This window comes from Equus quagga, chromosome 12 (assembly GCF_021613505.1).
Source record: "Equus quagga isolate Etosha38 chromosome 12, UCLA_HA_Equagga_1.0, whole genome shotgun sequence".
Taxonomy (NCBI): domain Eukaryota; kingdom Metazoa; phylum Chordata; class Mammalia; order Perissodactyla; family Equidae; genus Equus; species Equus quagga.
This window is the reverse complement of record NC_060278.1, coordinates 35,203,130-35,220,769: the sequence shown is the minus strand read 5'-3', so window position 1 is coordinate 35,220,769 and position 17,640 is coordinate 35,203,130. Positions and strand designations below refer to the sequence as shown.

Sequence of the window (17,640 nt, the reverse complement as noted above, 5' to 3'; positions counted from 1 at the left end):
AGGTAAGGAGAAAATGCTTTCTTTTTTAGGGGGGTAGAGGAAGATTGTCCCTGAGCTAACGTCTGTGCCAGTCTTCCTCTGTTTTGTATGTGGGTTGCCTCTACAACGTGGCTGATGAGTGGAGTAGGTCTGTGCCTGGGATCCAAACCTGCAAACCTGGGCTGCTGAAGTGGAGCACACAGAACTTTAACCACTCAGCCACGGGGCCAGCTCCTGAAAATGCTTGTTGTATGAATTCCTATTTGGTTGCCATGACAACCCTGTAATATAAGTACAAAGTAAAGAGATGCAGAAAGGGTGTTTTTTGTACCAGAGTCAGGACCGTTGAGCCCTGCCATATGACCTTGTCTAGTCATAGCCTCTGCTTCAGTTTAATTTATTTGCACATTTCACAATACTCAAGTGGTCTACCTGTGTCTCCTCTCTATCAGTGTTATGATGAAGAACAAAAAAGATTTCTTAGAAATATCACAGTGGATTAGATGAGGAAAAGTAAAAGTGGTGCTAATAGGTGTAACAATTTTCCTTCCTTTTGAAGGTGATTTTAAAAATGGACCACTTTGGAAATGGACTGGAAATTGATCAGGCTCGGCTAGGAATGTGCAGACAGCTTGGCGATGTGTTCACAGAGGAGAAGTTCCGTTACATGTGCATCCTTTCAGGCTGCGACTACCTCTCTTCGCTGCGTGGGATTGGACTGGCAAAGGCCTGCAAAGTGCTGAAACTAGCCAATAACCCAGATATTGTGAAGGTGAGAGTGATTTTACCAAGTGTCATGTTCAGTTTATGAAGCATTGCTTAAATAATAGATAAACCACTCAGAATATGGATTTTAAATATTTTGTCAATAGCCTATATCGTGTCATTGAAAGGAAAAATGACTAAAACATTCAGACTTTGTTTTTGGCAAGTGATGAACCACGTTTTAAGAAGTTGACAGAAAAGTAGTAGTAATTTTTTTTCTTACTGAAGTAAAATCGGTATAGAATATTATATAAGTTTCACTTGTACATTATAATTCAACATCTGTATCGCCACGAGAAGTCTAGTTACCATGCATTACCGTACAATTGACCCCCTTCACCCACCCCCCAACATCATTTTCCTCTAGTAACAACCAATCTGTTCTCTGTATCTGAGTTTGTTTTTGGTTTTTGCTCATTTATTCTGTTTTTCTTTCTTTCTTAGATTCCACAAAAGTGAAATCATACAGTATTTGTCTTTCACTGTCTGACTTATGTCATGTAGCGTGATGTCCTTATTACGAGTAGTATACCATTGTGTGTGTGTGTGTTTGTGTGTATATATATAGCACACCTTCTTTATCCATTCATCCTTCAGTGGACACTTTGATTGTTTCCATATCTTGGCTATTGTAAATAATGCTGCAGTGAACATAGGGGTGCATATATCCTTTTGAATTAGTGTTTTTGTGTTCTTCAGATAAATACCCAGAATTAGAATAGCTGGATTGTATGATAGTTCTGTTCTTAATTTTTTGAGAAATCTCCATACTGTGTTCCATAGTGGCTGCACCAATTTGCACTCCCACCAGCAGTGTATGAGAGTTCCCTTTTCTCCACATCTCCAACATCTCTTATTTCTTGTCTTTATTGATAATAGCCATTCTAACAGGTGTGAAATGATACCTCATTGTGGTTTTGATTTGCATTTTCCTGATAATTAGTGATATTGAACATCTTTTCATGTGTCTGTTGGCCATCCATATGTTTTCTTTGAGAAAATGTCTGTTCAGATCCTCAGCCCACTTTTTAATCAGATCGCTTGTTCTTTTGTTGTTGGGTTGTATGAGTTCTTTATATTTCCTGGATATTAACCCCTTGTCAGGTATGATTTGCAAATATTTTCTCCCATTGAGTAGTTTGCCTTTTTGTTTTGATGATGATTTCCTTCTCTGTGCAAAAGCTTTTTAGTTTGATGTAGTCCCATTTGTTTATTTTTTTCTTTTGTTTCCCTTACCTTTGGAGTCTTATCCACAAAAACGTCACTAAGACTGATGTCAAGGAGCTTACCGCCTGTTTACCGCTAGGAATTTTATGGTTTTAGGTCTTAACATTCAAGTCTTTAATCCAGTTTGAGTTTAATTTTTATGTGTAGCGTAAGATAGTGGTCCAGTTTCGTTCTTTTGCATGTGGCTGTCTAGTTTTCCCAACACCGTTTATTATAGAGACTATTCTTTCTCCATTGTATGTTCTTGGTTCTTTTGTTGTAAATTAGTTGTCCATATATGTGTGGGTTTATTTCTGAGGCCTTAATTCTGTCCCATTGACCTCCATGTCTGTTTTTGTGCCAATACCATACTGTTTTGATTGCTAGAGCTTTGTAGTATAGTTTGAAATCAGGGAGCGTGTTACCTTCAACTTCGTTCTTCTTTCTCATGATTGCTTTGACGATTCAGAATCTTTTGCAGTTCCATATAAATTTTAGAATTATTTGTTTTAGTTTGTAAAAAATGCCATTGGAATTTTGATGGGGATTGCATTGAATCTGTAGATTGCTTTGGGTAGTATGCACATTTTAACAATATTAATTATTCCAATCTGTCAGCACCATATATCTTTCCATTTATTTGTGTTGTCTTCACTTTCTTTCTTTAGTGTCTTATAATTTTCAACGTAGAGGTCTTTCACCTCCTTGGTTAAATTTATTCCTAGTGTTTTATTCTTTTCAATGCAATTGTAAATTGGATTGCTTTCTTAATTTCTCTTTCTGATAGTTCATTATTAATGTATAGAAAACGACACAGATTTCTGTATATTGATTTTGTATCCTGCAATTTTATTGGATTCATTAATTAGTTCTAACAGTTTCTTGTGGTGCCTTTAGGGTTTTCTCTATAGTATATCGTCTGCAAATAGTGACAGTTTTACTTCTTTTTCAATTTGGATGCCTTTTATTTCTTTTTCTTGCCTGATAGCTGTGGCTAGCTCTTTCAATATTGTGTAGAATAAAAGTGGCAAGAGTGGGCATCCTTGTTTTGCTCCTAATCTTAGAGGAAAAGCTTTCAGCTTTTCACCATTCAGTATGATACTAGCTGTGGGTTTGTCATATATGGCCTTTATTATGTTGAGGTACGTTCCCTCTGTACCCACTTTGTCAAGAGTTTTTATCATAAATGAATGTTGAATTTTGTCAAATACTTTATTTTGCATCTTTTGAGATGATCATATGATTTTTATCCTTCATTTTGTTAGTGTGGTGTTTCACATTGATTTGTGGTTGTTGAACCATTCTTGTATCCCTGGAATAAATCCCACTTGATCATGGTGTGTGATCCTTTTAATGTATTGTTGAATTCTGTTTGCTAACGTTTTGTTGAGGATTTTTCCGTCTGTGTTCCTCAGGGTTGTTGGCATGTAATTTTCTTTTTTTGTGGTTCTCTTGGCTGGTTTTGGTATCAGGGTAATGCTGGCGCTATAAAATGAGTTTGGAAGTGTTCCCTGCTCTTCAACTTTTTGTAAGAGCTTGAGAAGGATAGGTATTACATTTTCTTTAAATATTTGGTGGAATTCACCAGTGAAGCTTGCTGGTCCTGGACCTTTGTTTGTTAGGAGGTTTTTTTTTGGAAGGAAGATCAGCCCTGAGCTAACATCTGCCGCCAATCCTCCTCTTTTTGCTGAGGAAGACTGGCCCTGAGCTAACATCCATGCCCATCTTCCTCTACTTTATATGTGGGATGCCTACCACAGCATGGCTTGATGAGCAGTGCATAAGTCCACACCCAGGATCCAAACCAGTGAACCCCAGGCCACTGAAGCAGAATGTGTGAACTTAACCACTGTGCCGCTGGCCCGTCCCCTTGTTGGAAGGTTTTTGATTACTGATGCAGGGTCCTTACTGGTATTAGTGTATTCAGATCTTCTGTTTCTTCATAATTCAGTCTTGGAGGATTGTGTGTTCCTAGGAGTTTATCCATTTCTTGTAGGTAGTACAATTTGTTGGCATATAATTATTCGTAGTAGTCGCTTATGATCCTTTTATTTCTGTGATATCAGGTGTAACTTCTCCTCTTTCATTTCTGATTTTCTTGTTTATTGAATTTATTGACACTTGTTTTGTGGCCTAACATGTTCTATCCTAGAGACTCTTCCATGTGTTCATGAGAAGAATGTGTGTTCTGCTGCTTTTGGATGGAATGTTCTATATATGTCTGTTAATTCCATCTGGTCTAGTGTGTTGTTTAAGATTGATGTTTCCTTATTGATTTTCCTTCCGGATGATCTATCACTGTAAGCTCAGTGTTGAAGTCCCCTACTGTTATTGTATTGCTTCCAATTTCTTCCTCTAGGTTCCTTAATATTTACTTTATATATTTTGGTACTTCTATATTGGGTGAACATATGTTTTTAAATATTATATCTTCTTGCTGAATTGACCCCTTTATCATTCTTTAATGCCCTTCTTTGTCTTTTATTAGAGTAGTTGTTTTAAAATCTATTTTGTCTGATATAAGTATAGCTACTCCACCTTTCTTTTGGTTTCCATTTTTGTAGAATATCTTTCTCCATCTCTTCATTTTCATTGTGTGTGTCCCTACTTCTGAAGTGAGTCTCTTCCAGCAAGGATATAGGTGGGTCTTATTTTTTATCCGTTCAGCTGTTCTGTGTCTTTTGATTGGAGAATTTAGTCCATCTACATCTAAAGTAATTATTGATAGATATGTGCTATTGCCATTTTGTGAATTGTTTTCTGGTTATTTTCATAGTTCCTCTCTGTTCCTTTCTTCTTCTCATTCTTTCTTCCCTTGTGGTTTGATGGCTTTCATTAGCGTTATGTTTACATTCCTTTCTTGATTTTTGTGTGTGTCCTTACTATAAGTGTTTGGTTTTTGGTTACCATGAGGTTAACATATAACATCTGTGTATGTAATGATCTTTTTTAAGTTGATACCAACTTAAATTTGAACATATTCCGAAACTTTACATTTTGCTCTCCCTTCCGTGTTTTATATTTTCGGTGTCACCTTTTAAATGTTGTTTTATGCATCCCTTAGCTAATTATTGTAGGTTTAGTTAATTTTACTCCTTTTATTTTTTAATTTTCATACTTGCTTTGTAAGTAATAAATCCACTACATTTTCTATATATTTACCTTTTTTCAGTCATATATTTTCTTTTTACTATTTAGTACCCTTTCTTTTCAACTTAAAGAAGTCCCTTTAACATTTCTTGTACGGCTGGTTTAGTGGTAATGAACCCCTTTAACTTTTGCTTATCTTAATCTCTCTCCTTCAGTTCTCGTTTTTTTTTTTTTTTTTGAGGAAGATTAGCCCTGAGCTAACTACTTCTAATCCTCCTCTTTTTGCTGAGGAAGACTGGCCCTGAGCTAACATCCATGCACACCTTCCTCTGCTTTATATGTGGGACGCCTACTACAGCATGGTGTGCCAAGCGGTGCCGTGTCCGCACCCGGGATCTGAACCGGCAGACCCTGGGCCACCGAAGTGGAACGCGTGAACTTAACTGCTGTGCCACCACGCTGGCCCCTCTCCTTCAGTTCTTAGTGATAACCTTGCCAGGTAGAGAATTGTTGGTTGGAAGTTTTTTCCTTTTAGCACTTTGAATACTATATCATGCCGCTTACTTCTGGGCTGAAAAATTTCTGCTGAGAAATATACTGATCGCCTTATCAGTTTCCCTTGTATGGAACCAGTTGTTTTTCTCTTGCTGCTTTCAAGATTCTCTCTTTAACTTTTGTCATTTTAATTAGAATATGTCTTGGTCTGGGTCTGTTTCGGTTCATCTTATTTGGAACTCGGGGCTTCCTAAACCTGGATGTCTGTTTTCTTCTGCAGATTAGGGAAGTTTTCAGCCATTATTTCTTCAAGTAAGTTTTCTGGTCCTTTCTTTCTCTCTTCTTCTTCTGGGTCTCCTATAATGTGAGTGTTATTTTACTAGATGTTGTCCCAAAGGTCCCTTAAGGTACTTTTACTTGTTTAAATTTTTTTCTTTTTGCTATTCTGACTGGGTGAGTTCCACTGCTTTGCCTTCCAGCTCACTGATCCATTCTGTTTCATCCAATCTTCCCTTGAACCCCTGTACCGCGTTTTTCAGTTCAGTTCTTGTATTCTTGTAGCTCTGTAACTTCTACGTGGAACTTTTGTATGTTTTCTATCTCCTTTTTGAAGCTGTCACTATGTTCGTTCATTCTTCTCCCATGTTCAGTGAGCATTTTTATGACCATGCTTTGCACTCATTATCAGGTACATTGCTCATCTTCAATTCATTAATGTCTTTTTCTGAGGTTTTGTCTTGTTCTTTTGTTTGGAGCATATTCCTCTGTCTCCACACATTGCCTGACTCTGTGTTTCTTTCTATGTATTAGGAAAATCAACTCTCTGTCCCATTCCTGATGGAGTGGCCTTGTGTAGGAGATGTCATGTGGGCCCCAGAGGCCCAATCCCCCCCAGCAATCAGATCTAGGAGCTCAAGGAGTGTCCTCTGTGTGGGTTGCATGCACCTGTGGCTGCAGCTGGGCTGCAAGTGTAGCACAGAGGAGGCGGGGCTCTCGGTGTGGTGCTCCCACCAGCTCTGCAAGTTAAAAGGAGTGTACCAAAATGGTGGCTGCCAGCCCCAGTCATAGCAAGGTGCCCACCAGTGTCTCCATCCCTGGAGAGAATCCCATCAGTTTCCTGCCTCTCCAGCAGGCGTTTCAAGAATAGTACGTGGGTCCATCCCTCCCATAGGGTTTAGGCGCTTTTCAAGTGGTGTTTTTGCACCAAGTCCTGGGGTGAGTGAGTCTGTATGCAAGCTCTTAAAGAGCAGGTTCTCCATTCCCTACAGTCCTTTGGTTTTCCCAGATATAATCCCCATTGGTTTTCAAAGCCAAGCATTTTAGGGGCTCATCTCTCTAGGGCAGGATCTAAGAGTTGGCATGCCTCATGTGGAGCACAAACCCCACACTCCTCTGGGAAAAGTTCTGTGTTTTTGAGATCCCTCCTGATTGTAGATCACCCACCTGGAGTGGGTTGTTGTGTCTTGTCTTGTTTTGTTGTTTTGGTGAGCCTGTATCTCTGCCTCTTACTGTCTGTCTCAATGCTGTCCTTTGATCCTCTTGTGGAGGCTCTGTTCCTCCAGTTTTCAGATCTTTTTCAGAGGAAGTTATTCCACATGTAGTTGTAGATTGTTGTTTTTGTGGGAGGAGGTGAGTTCAGGATCCTCCTACGCTGCCATGTTGAACCCCTCTCTCAAAGCAGTAGTAATTTATAAAACGAAGACTAATATAAAGACTTAAGGGCAAAATATTCTAGGGTGGAGTTAGTGTTAAAATATACAGTCTTTTGATTTCTGTCCTATTTGCCAAAGCAGAAAGTAAAACAAAAATTTAAATGCTTACTAATTCACTTAAAACAACAATGACAAATTCATTGTATGTTAACATATTTGTTATTATCATACATGCATTATTTTTGTGAAAAATAGCCATGTGTTCTAAAACAAATGAAAAGTATGAGACAACTTGCACATTTATGTAAATCTCTTTAATGTGGCTTAGAAGAAGACAGCTGGACCCTCATATCTACTTCCTTGTACAGTCTGACGCAATGTCGTGTGTCGCGTATCCTCTGGAAAACTGAGACCCCGTACATCACTGCCCAATAATTTCTCTGATGTCTGTACCTTAAAAAAATAAGTATACATTAAAGAAGCTCATTTTTCCCCTTTGGATAGTTCTCTAAGCCCTTAGAATTTGCAGAGCAGAGTTCTCATTTTCTGTTTGCAAGAGTCCACAGTGTGAGTCCTCTCAGGACTGAGGGTGGCGTAGTGGAATGGAAAGATCTCTAGATTGGGAGGTGGTGGCAGAGCTGGGGATCGAGCCACTTGCCCTAACCAGCCTGTGACTCAGAATCACATCATTTCTCTGGGTCTTCCCTTCCTCATCTGTGAGTTTGATATAAAATATTTAAAACCACTTACAGCTTTAATCATCCATGACTGTCAGAAGTTAGAAGATTGACTTCACTTAAAAATGTGATCTAGGAATATTTGGGTTTTTTTAATTCTCAGGTTTTGTGTGTTTTTTGCTTTCTAGATGAAAGGGACTTTGAGGGTGAAGGATGTATCTTAATGTTGTACCTAGGAATACAAGCTTGATCTGTAGCTGCATTTTTCATTCTTTGCATTAATAATAGAAAAACCAAAGAAAATACTGTTATAAAGACTTAGAATTTTAAGTGATTTCACATGGCTGTGTTTGCTGGTAGAGATTTTTAGTGTAGATAAAAGCAATTGATTTTTCTGCCCTTCATCCTTTTCTGATGTAAACCAGTTGGTCTTGGGGATATACATTCCCTATTCTTCTTTTGCAGATTAACTCATAAATATTTTTACATCCATTATTAGGTTATCAAGAAAATGGGACATTATCTCAAGATGAATATAACAGTACCAGAAGATTACATTGAAGGATTTATTCGGGCCAATAATACCTTCCTTTATCAGCTGGTTTTTGATCCCATCAAAAGGAAACTCGTCCCTCTGAATGCCTATGAAGATGACATTGATCCTGAAACATTAAGCTACGCTGGGCGGTATCCTTTCTGAACCAGAATGGTAGACTTTTGCAATTCTTCCATATTTTTATGGTGATTTTTTAGTGAAACATTCAGTAAAAAGCTTGCAAACTGTTTTTTACTGTCTTTTTTATAGCAAAATCTGTGTTTTGTTCATTTTAATTACAATGCTAATTTTCATTATAATGCTAGTGAAAATTTGGAGCAGCTTTTTGTTTGTAATCCTGAGGCTCATCTGTTATAACTTCTGATTACTTTGACGTGACAGAAACGTGTACCGAGTCAGTCACTTCAGGTACATATTCTAAAGGTGACACTTACGAGAACCCCTTGTGGCAAGCCAGCTCCATTTATTAGGAGGAGCATTCTGGGCATGCGAGTACACCAGTCGAAGATGCCCTTCCCATGGCTGCTGGCCATGTGTACCAGGTGATGCAGAGCCCTGGGTCACTTAGTGATGGCCAGGACTTTCCATTTCCCTTGAAAGGGGTGAGTGATGACCTGAGGCTTTGCTTCAGAAACACCAACTCCTGCAGTGACAAGCAGAGACTAGTAAACTGTGCCTGCAGTTTCGATAACGCGAGTGTAGAAAGGAAGTGGGATCCGTTAAAGTCATAGACCTGAAGATTTTCCGTGATGATAGAGAACACTTTTCTATCTTATTACAGTAACATTTGTTTGGTTGTTAATAAAAAAGCATTTTTCCTTAATCTTACCAACCTAGGTATGTTGATGATTCTGTAGCTCTTCAAATAGCACTTGGAAATAAAGATATAAATACTTTTGAACAGATTGATGACTACAATCCAGACACTGCTACGGTAACATTTTAACGACTTTCTTTCAAAAGAGCACATTTTAGTAATGTCTCAGGAACCGTGACTAAAGACATAGCTTTATTTAGTAAACATCTTTTAAGCCTTTCTGTATCCAGGCACTATGCAGAGTGTAGATTGAAAACAACTTGATTCTAGAGAAATTATCTCTCTTAGAACGTAGGTAGGTGTGTGGGTTAATTTCCTCAAATTAAAAAGTGACCACATTATATATTATCACACCTTTAGACTTGAACATTTCATTTGAATATACCAAGTGTTTGTTGCCTTTTTTCTCATCTCACCCCATTCAGCCTCTGGCATTTGGCGTTGTTGAAGACCCAAACCTAGCAACAATACCCTTGGGAGTAAAAGCTGTTTTTTCACTCATTCACCATTTAGCAAATACTCCTAGAACACCCTGCTGTGGGTCTTTGAGCTCTTTCCCGTTTTCCTCTCCTTTTTCCCAGTTGTATATCCCTCATGGCACTCTCCCACCGTGCTCTTGTTTCTGTTCATACTTTCATTCACACTCTTATCTTTTGTGTTATTTATTCTTTACATAAGTTCTTATGACTGATTACCTCATTTATGCAGACAGCTCATACATCTTTCACCCAGTCTCAAGTCTGTGCCCCAACCACGTAATTCTAAATGTCTCTTGGATCGCTGCACAGCTGATTTCGTCTAACACTAAATCCATCCAGTCAAAAGCAGACTCTTCATTCCTTATCAACTTTTCTTAATAACATTTCCTGTTTTTCTTTTTAGCACTTATTACTGTATAAATTATGTCTCTATTGTTTATTTTCTGATTCTTCCCGATAGAATGTAATCATAAAGGCAGGATTTTATGATCTTCACTGCTATGTTATGTTTACCATGTTTATTTGTTGAATGAATGAATGTCAGTTACATGATATCTTTCATTCTCTCAGACGAGAAAACTTAGAAATAAATTTTGGCTTCTCTTTCATTGCTAAGTCCTTTTGCTTCTTTTAGTTGTCTTTCTTGCTGATCGTTTCTTCTCTCTCATTAGCTTCTAGTCTGATCCAGGTCTTTTTATTCTTGCTCACTAATTCAGTCCTTTATTGTGCATTTATTAAGCACTATAACAAACAGATTAGCTAGTGTTCTGGAATATAAAGAAAAATAAAATATAATCCTTGCTCATAAGGTACTCATTGCGTAGGGGAAGGAGATTATATATATAGAAATGTTGTAAGTGCTATGATAGAGATGTATTCTAGTCTCCATGGAAACAAAGGGCATGTACTTAATTCCACCTAAGGAGAGAATGCTTCATAATAATAATAGCAAATGTTTACTGAGCATTTTCTATGTTCTAAGTGCTATTCTGAGCACCCTACACATAGTAACTCATTTACTCTTCAACAAGCCTCTAAGGGCAGTACTATTATTCCCATTCCACAGATGAGGAAACAATTAGAGAGAGGTTAGCTAACTTGCCCAGGTCACGTGTTTAATAAGCAGGGGAGCTGTGATGCCAAGCCAGGCTCTCTACTCTCCTTGTAGAGAAACTGATGTGTGTCTGGGTTTGCAAAGATTAGTGGGGAATTTCAAGACAGATGAGTGATTCCAGGCTGAAGAAATGGCATGTATGGAAGGGGGTAACACGTTAACAGAACTCTAAGTAGTTTCTTATGACCAGACCAAGAATGTCTCAGTGTTCACCAGGTAGAGGAACCAGAGTGCCTTAGGACAGAAAAAGGTGAACCTGGAGAGCATGGCCACTGACAAACCAGTGACCAGTGTACACTGAAAAGAAATCGTTATTGTCGGTTGAAATAAACCCAGCCTACCAAGAGAGCACACATCCGTAATGACACTAACCAAGAACTTCATGTTCATCAACTCAAATTACATAAACCTGGCACTCAAGTTGCTATTTCCTCTTTACTGTTTTCTCTGTTTCTAGAGCTTCTATTGACGTTGGATTTCTTTATCTTCAAATTTATTTTTTTTTTTTGAGGAAGATTAGCCCTGAGCTAACTACTGCCAGTCCTCCTCTTTTTGCTGAGGAAGCCTGGCCCTGAGCTAACATCGTGCCCATCTTCCTCTGTTTTATATGTGGGACACCTACCACAGCTTGGCGTGCCAAGCGGTGCCATGTCCGCGTCTGGGATCCGAACCGGCGAACCCTGGGCCGCCAAGAAGTGGAACATGCGCACTTAACCGCTGCGCCACTGGGCCGGCCCCTTCATCTTCAAATTTTGAACCTTTTCTATTTCAGTCCTGTCTTTGTCTTTTGTTCTCTCTGTGAAAATATTTTTTTAATTTTGTCTCTCAACTTTGCACTATCCAGTGTGGTAGCCACTAGCCACATGTGGCTATTTAAATTAATTAACATGAAATAAATTTAAATTTTAGTTCTTCAGTTGCGTTGGCCACCTTTCAAGTGCTTAGCAGCTACCATGTTGGACAGCACCGAACATTTCTAGCATTGCAGAAAATTCTGTTGAATTTTTAATTTCTGTTATCATTTTCATTTCTAAGGGCTCTTCTTTAATTGTACTTTTTTAAAGATTTTGTTTCATAGATGTAATCTCTTATATCTCTCTCAGAATATTAATTATAATTTCTTGAACATTTTCTTTGCTTCTGTGTTTTTTTATGTTTTGGCCTTTTCTCTTCTGTGGCGAAGTCTTTCTTCTCACGTCTGGAGCTCGTTGTCCAGTTGTTCCTACTGGGAGAGGCACCGAGAAGTGCTGGAAGCGTGTGAGTGAGGGGCTGACAGCCTTGGGCTTTGCTCCCAGGGGTCTGTTGGTGACAGGCTGGCTTTGTTTTGTGAATTCCCCACGTGGCTGTGTGCATTTTGAGAGCAGGATGGGGTGAGTGAGTGGGGCAGGCCAGGGAGGGGAGGCAGCTTCCCGCCATTCGGTGTTTAGTCTTTCATTTGACCTCTGTGTTTAGGGACGTGGACCTTCCCAGCTTCTCAAGTGTGCGCTGTTTCTGTGTTACTGTTTCTGGGTTTATTTCAAGTGTCCAGTTGCTCTGCTTCTCAAGGCAGGTGGGTGTGAATTGACTGTGTGGTCAGGTTGAAGATGAGAGCCAGGGGTCAAATCATCCTTTTGTCGGCCCTCCCCATGTTTATGGCCTCCATGGTACCTGGTGCCTTAAATCCCTGAGCCTTTCTCCAGGTTTCTGTATTTGGAATTGGCTTCTCATTGGTATTGTCTTCTGCAGACCCTTGGGTTTGATCTCTCTTCTGCCAAGTTCCTTCATTCCTTCTGTCTATACTGTTGTCTTCACGGTGGTTTGGAAGTTACACACATGTCCTAATTTTATTGCAGATGGAGATGGTGTTTCTTTCTTGCTCTTCTTGTTTTGGAGGATGACTACTGAAAGAAGGGACTGAAGTGTTTGCTATCTTCTCTGCACATTTGAATTATTGGTATTATAATTTCATCAGGAATGATTCTTAAGTTTTTCCTTTGCCTCAGAAACTCAAAAATAATTGGTTGTATTGAATATGTCCAGATCTGAACAGGAATGTTATGGCTCTTTAAGATGGCTATCCTTTATGAACACAAATCCTTATCAGATCTTTCCTTTCTTCATGGAGAAATTTCTCCAGGAACCATTAATTGTACATCAAACTAATTCATTCTTTTTGTTTATCTAAAACTATTTCTTCCCAGTATGATTTCCTACTTGCCTATTTCTCTTTTTTCAATAAAACCATCAGTGGGCTGTAATGCCATGATCTATACTGCTTAAGCTGTGTTTTATACCCATTCCCTCAAGTATTCTAAATTACCTTCCTTGTTAATTCTCAAAGTGTATCCTGAGTAATGTCACCTTGTTTTATTTATGTATTTCTACTTTTATCCTTTATTTAAGTAAAAGACTTAGATTCTAAGTTCAGGTGGGATTTTTGTCAGGTGGAATTCATGCCCTAAGTACCAACATCTTTTGTACCTTTGTTAATTTTTCCCTTTGCCTCTCTTGCTCTATTAGAATATCATTGACTGGGGCCGGCCCCATGGCTGAGTGGTTGAGTTTGCGCACCTGCTTCCGCAGCCCAGGGTTTTGCTGGTTCAAATCCTGGGCACGGACATGGCACTGCTCATCAAGCCATGCTGGGGCAGCATCCCATATGCCACAACTAGAAGGACCCACACCTAAAAAATACACAACTCTGTACTGGGGGGCTTTGGGGAGAAAAAGGAAAAATGAAATCTTTAAAAAAAAAAAAAAGAAGAATATCATGACATCCTCCTAGCAGATCATTGTCATCCAAAATATATTTAGTTATTAATTGTGAATAACTTATATTAGCATTAAAAATGATTGCTTACTGGCAATACATCCTTTCTCAAAGGAATTTTATGCAGCGCTCAGCGTAGACCACAGTAGCTTTCTGTTTCTCTGTATTTCCCACTGAAGATGGTACCAAGCATGGGTCTAATAAAAACTAGTGTTTTGCAAATTAGATTGTTTTGGTTTGAACTCAACCATTTCTAGAGGTGGGATAGTTAAGTACATGATTTTATGGTTTTAACTTTCAGGTGCTTTTTAAAGGGTAGGTAAATGACTATTTAGAGGCCTATTGTCAGATCATTATTAAGCTGATTAATACTGTGTTTTGAAATAATACTCAAATTTTAAAAGTACTTTTTTTTCTGGCCACGTTTTGTCAAGTGCAGTTTCATTTCTTGCACTGTTCATCTTAGGAAGATTCATTTTATATTTCTTAGAAATGAGCTAACAAGGTTGCTTGACCTTCACTAGAAGAGAAACAGACCTAGGAATATAAGACATGATTAATGGAAAACTGTACAACCAGCAAAGTATGAAATGTTATTAGAGGACAGATATTTCATCAAAAACTGCTCAAAGGAGTAATTTAATTATTTCCTTATAGTTTATATTGATACAGAAGGAAATGGTTTGCCTGTTTTCCTTCTTCAAGTAACCTTTTCCTTTTACTATTTTAGCCTGCCCAATCAAGAAGTCATAGTTGGAATGATAAAACATGTCAGAAGTCATCTAATGTTAATAGCATTTGGCATAGGAATTATTGCCCTGGAGTTGAGCTGGATGTTGTTTCAGATGCTCCAAGGTTGAAGGAAAAGCCAAGCACTGTGGGCATTGAACAAGTGATTAGTGCTAAAGGGCTAAATCTTCCAAGGAGGTCATCCATTGTGAAGAGACCAAGAAGTGGTACGTATTTTGTTTTTGTGAAGTACTGGTGAGTCTTGGTCACGTTTAAGAGGTCTTTGCTAAACCCGAGATCACTAAGAGTCTCTCCTGTTTTCTTCTAGAAGTTTTATAGGTTTACCTGTTACATGTAGGCCTTCAATCCATTTTGAATTACTTTTTATATGGTGTGAGGTAAGGATCAAGTGCACTTTTTTTGTGTATGACAATCCAGTTGTTCCAGCACCATTTGTTATAAAGATTGTCCTTCCCCATTGAATTGCCTTGGCACATTTGTTGACAATCAATTGACCATGTGTGTGTGGATCTGTTTCTGGACTCTCTTATTCTGTAGCATGGGTCTCTTTTCCTATCTGTATGCCAGACACATGGTCTTGATTACTGGAGCTTTATAGTAAATGTTGAAATCAAGTGGTAAAGGTCCCCTAAGTTTGTTCTTTTGCAAAGTTGTTTTGGCTATTTCATGTTCTTCACATTTCCATACAAATTTTAGAATCCACTTGTCAGTTTCTAAAAAGAAAATTCCTGCTGAGATTTTGATTGGGATTTGGTTGAATTGTATAGATCAGTTTGGAGAGAACTGACATCTTAACAATATGGAGTTTTCTGATCCATTTATTTAAGCATTCTTGAAGTCTTCAGCAGTGCAATAGGTCTTGCATACCTATTGTCAAATTTATCCCTATATTTCAGATTTTTGATACTATTGTAAATAATATTTTTATATTTGTTTCTAGTTATTCATTGCTAGTAAATAGAAATACAATTGATTTTTTGTATATTAATCTTGTATTCAGCAACCTTACTAAATTCACATATTAGTTCTAGCATCTCTAGACTCTGTAGGATTTTCTATACAGATGATCATATCACCTGCAAATGAAGACAGTCTTGCTTCTCCTTTTCCAGTCTAGATGCGTTTTATTTCTTTTTCTTGCCTGCTGGAACTTGAGCTACAAGACTGAAGAGAAGTGCTAAGAGTGGAATTCTAGGTATTGGGAAAAGGGTTTTTCACCATAGAGCATGTTTAGAAGTAGAAAGAATAATTGTAATCTCTTCCTTCTCTCTTCTTTCCCTCAGACATCCACATGAATGAATGAAAGTCTAACAACAAAAACAAAACAAAGCCCTTTGTAAACTTTTAGATCATGCTTTTATTTTTTAATTAGGTATAGATTATTCATATTTGGCCAAAATGTCTTGATTCCTTATGAACCTAAATCTTTTTCATGATAACATCTCTGAACCTTTGTTTCCTCTTCTGAAATGGGAATGATACTGCCTATTTCACAAATTTTTGTATACGTTGTATAACATATATCGGCCCCTGGTACATAGCAAGTACGCTATCCATATTAGTTGCTTCCCTTCTGCTACCATCAAGATAGGCTGTTCATTTTATGTAGAGAGCTCATTATCAGTAAGTTCCTTATGTCAGACTAAGTCTGCTTTGTTATAACTACCACTTATCAGCGGATTTTGTCCCCTGGGCACACACACAAACAAAAGAACAGTACATTTTTTACCTCTTTTATGTGACAGCCCTTCATATATTTAGGGACAGCCATTTTGACCCTCCTAAATTTCTTTTCCAAGCTGAAAGTTCGCTATCTATCCAGGTTGTGCTTTGGATACTGTATGTACAGTCTTTTAATAATTGTATAACTGTTACAGTGAGAAGTTGTTGAGATATGGTCTGCTTGCCATGGAGCACAGTAAATATTTAGAAATGTGCTATTTCAGTCCTGCATCCAGAGACTGCTTTTATTATTGCAAACTAAGATAGCATTGCTTTTATTAGCATTCTTGACATTTTGCTGCCATTTACTGAGTTTATAAGTCTGGAAATCTAGAGCACTCTGCTAGAGACAGACCTCCCTTCTGACTGATAGTCGCCAGCGATCTTTCAGGGCTGTTCACCTTGCTGCAGATCGGATAACTAATATCCCACAAACTTTGCTCTACAGTGTCCACTAGGATAACGTGAGAGGCACTGAAGTGTCCTGCTCGGTTCAAGTTATGCTAAATCTATGGACTCCCCCGGGTAGCTTGTCCAACAGCCTTAGCACAAAAAGAAAGTGAGGTGAGCCTGGCTTGGCTTCTTGGTGAAGCCTTGCTGGAGAGCCTACAATATTTGTTTTTTCCTCTTCTGTAAGGGCTCACAATTCCCTGCATAATAAACAATTTTCAGCTTTTGCCAGGGATCAAAATCAAGTTTACTGATGTATAGCTTTTTAAAAATCTATGCATTTTTAAGTTTGAGGTATCATTTTTTTGTCTCTAGTATTTTGGTACCCCCAACCACTTTACCGACTCCTTAGAGAAGTGAGTGTTTACTCCTACATGAGTGGGAGCTGTTCAGACTGAGGGCAATATAAAGCACCTTAGTGCTTTCTCTATGGCCTCACCTATCTCAGGCTTTAACCCTTTGTATTGTTATTCTTATGATTTATTCTAATACCGTAGAATACATTTGCCACACAGCAGTCTTCTAGGGCCCATGGCTAGTAACGAGGATCAGAGCCAGAGCACAGATTACTTCCACTACGTGATGGTCACATGTACCTCAAAAATCATAACATGTGGATGGTGTGCACAAATAGCTGCTGGTTTTATTGGGATACTTATTTAATTAATCATTTAAATTCAACATTAAATTCATCATACACTGACATATAAATTGCCTTAAATTATTTTACATTCAAATTAGGCCCTTTAGTATAATGAGTGTATAACTTTACAGAATCACTTATGTTCTAAAATTTTGGTTTGTGTCATTTCACATAAATTGCACAAATAATTGACATTAAATCTTAGCTAACTTATGAAATTGTAAAGCACCGCTAAGGGAGTTTTTGTTTTTGTTTTTGTTTTTTTTTGACTCATCCTGGTATTTCCTTTTGTGATGCATAGTTTAAAAAATTAATGGCCGGGCTCGTGGAGTAGTGGTTAAGTTTGCATTCTCCACTTTGGCAGCCCAGGCTTCTCAGTTTTGGATCTCAGGCATGGACCTACACACCGCTCATCAAGCCATGCTGTGGCAGCATCCCACATACAAAACGGGAAGATTGGCACAGATGTTAGCTCAGGGCCAATCTTCTTATCAAG

The 17,640-nt window shown here is 38.3% G+C and overlaps 1 protein-coding gene across 2 annotated transcripts in view; it reads left to right on the top strand.

The window, feature by feature from the left end:
- Nucleotides 1–17,640, top strand: part of EXO1 (exonuclease 1) — a 40,223-nt gene that overhangs the window by 8,462 nt on the left and 14,121 nt on the right. For both annotated transcript variants that reach the window (XM_046679345.1, XM_046679344.1), the window contains exons 6-9: nt 539–751; nt 8,364–8,551; nt 9,258–9,354; nt 14,310–14,535. In XM_046679345.1, coding sequence (XP_046535301.1) covers nt 539–751; nt 8,364–8,551; nt 9,258–9,354; nt 14,310–14,535 — 724 coding nt within the window. The remainder of the gene's footprint in view (nt 1–538; nt 752–8,363; nt 8,552–9,257; nt 9,355–14,309; nt 14,536–17,640) is intronic.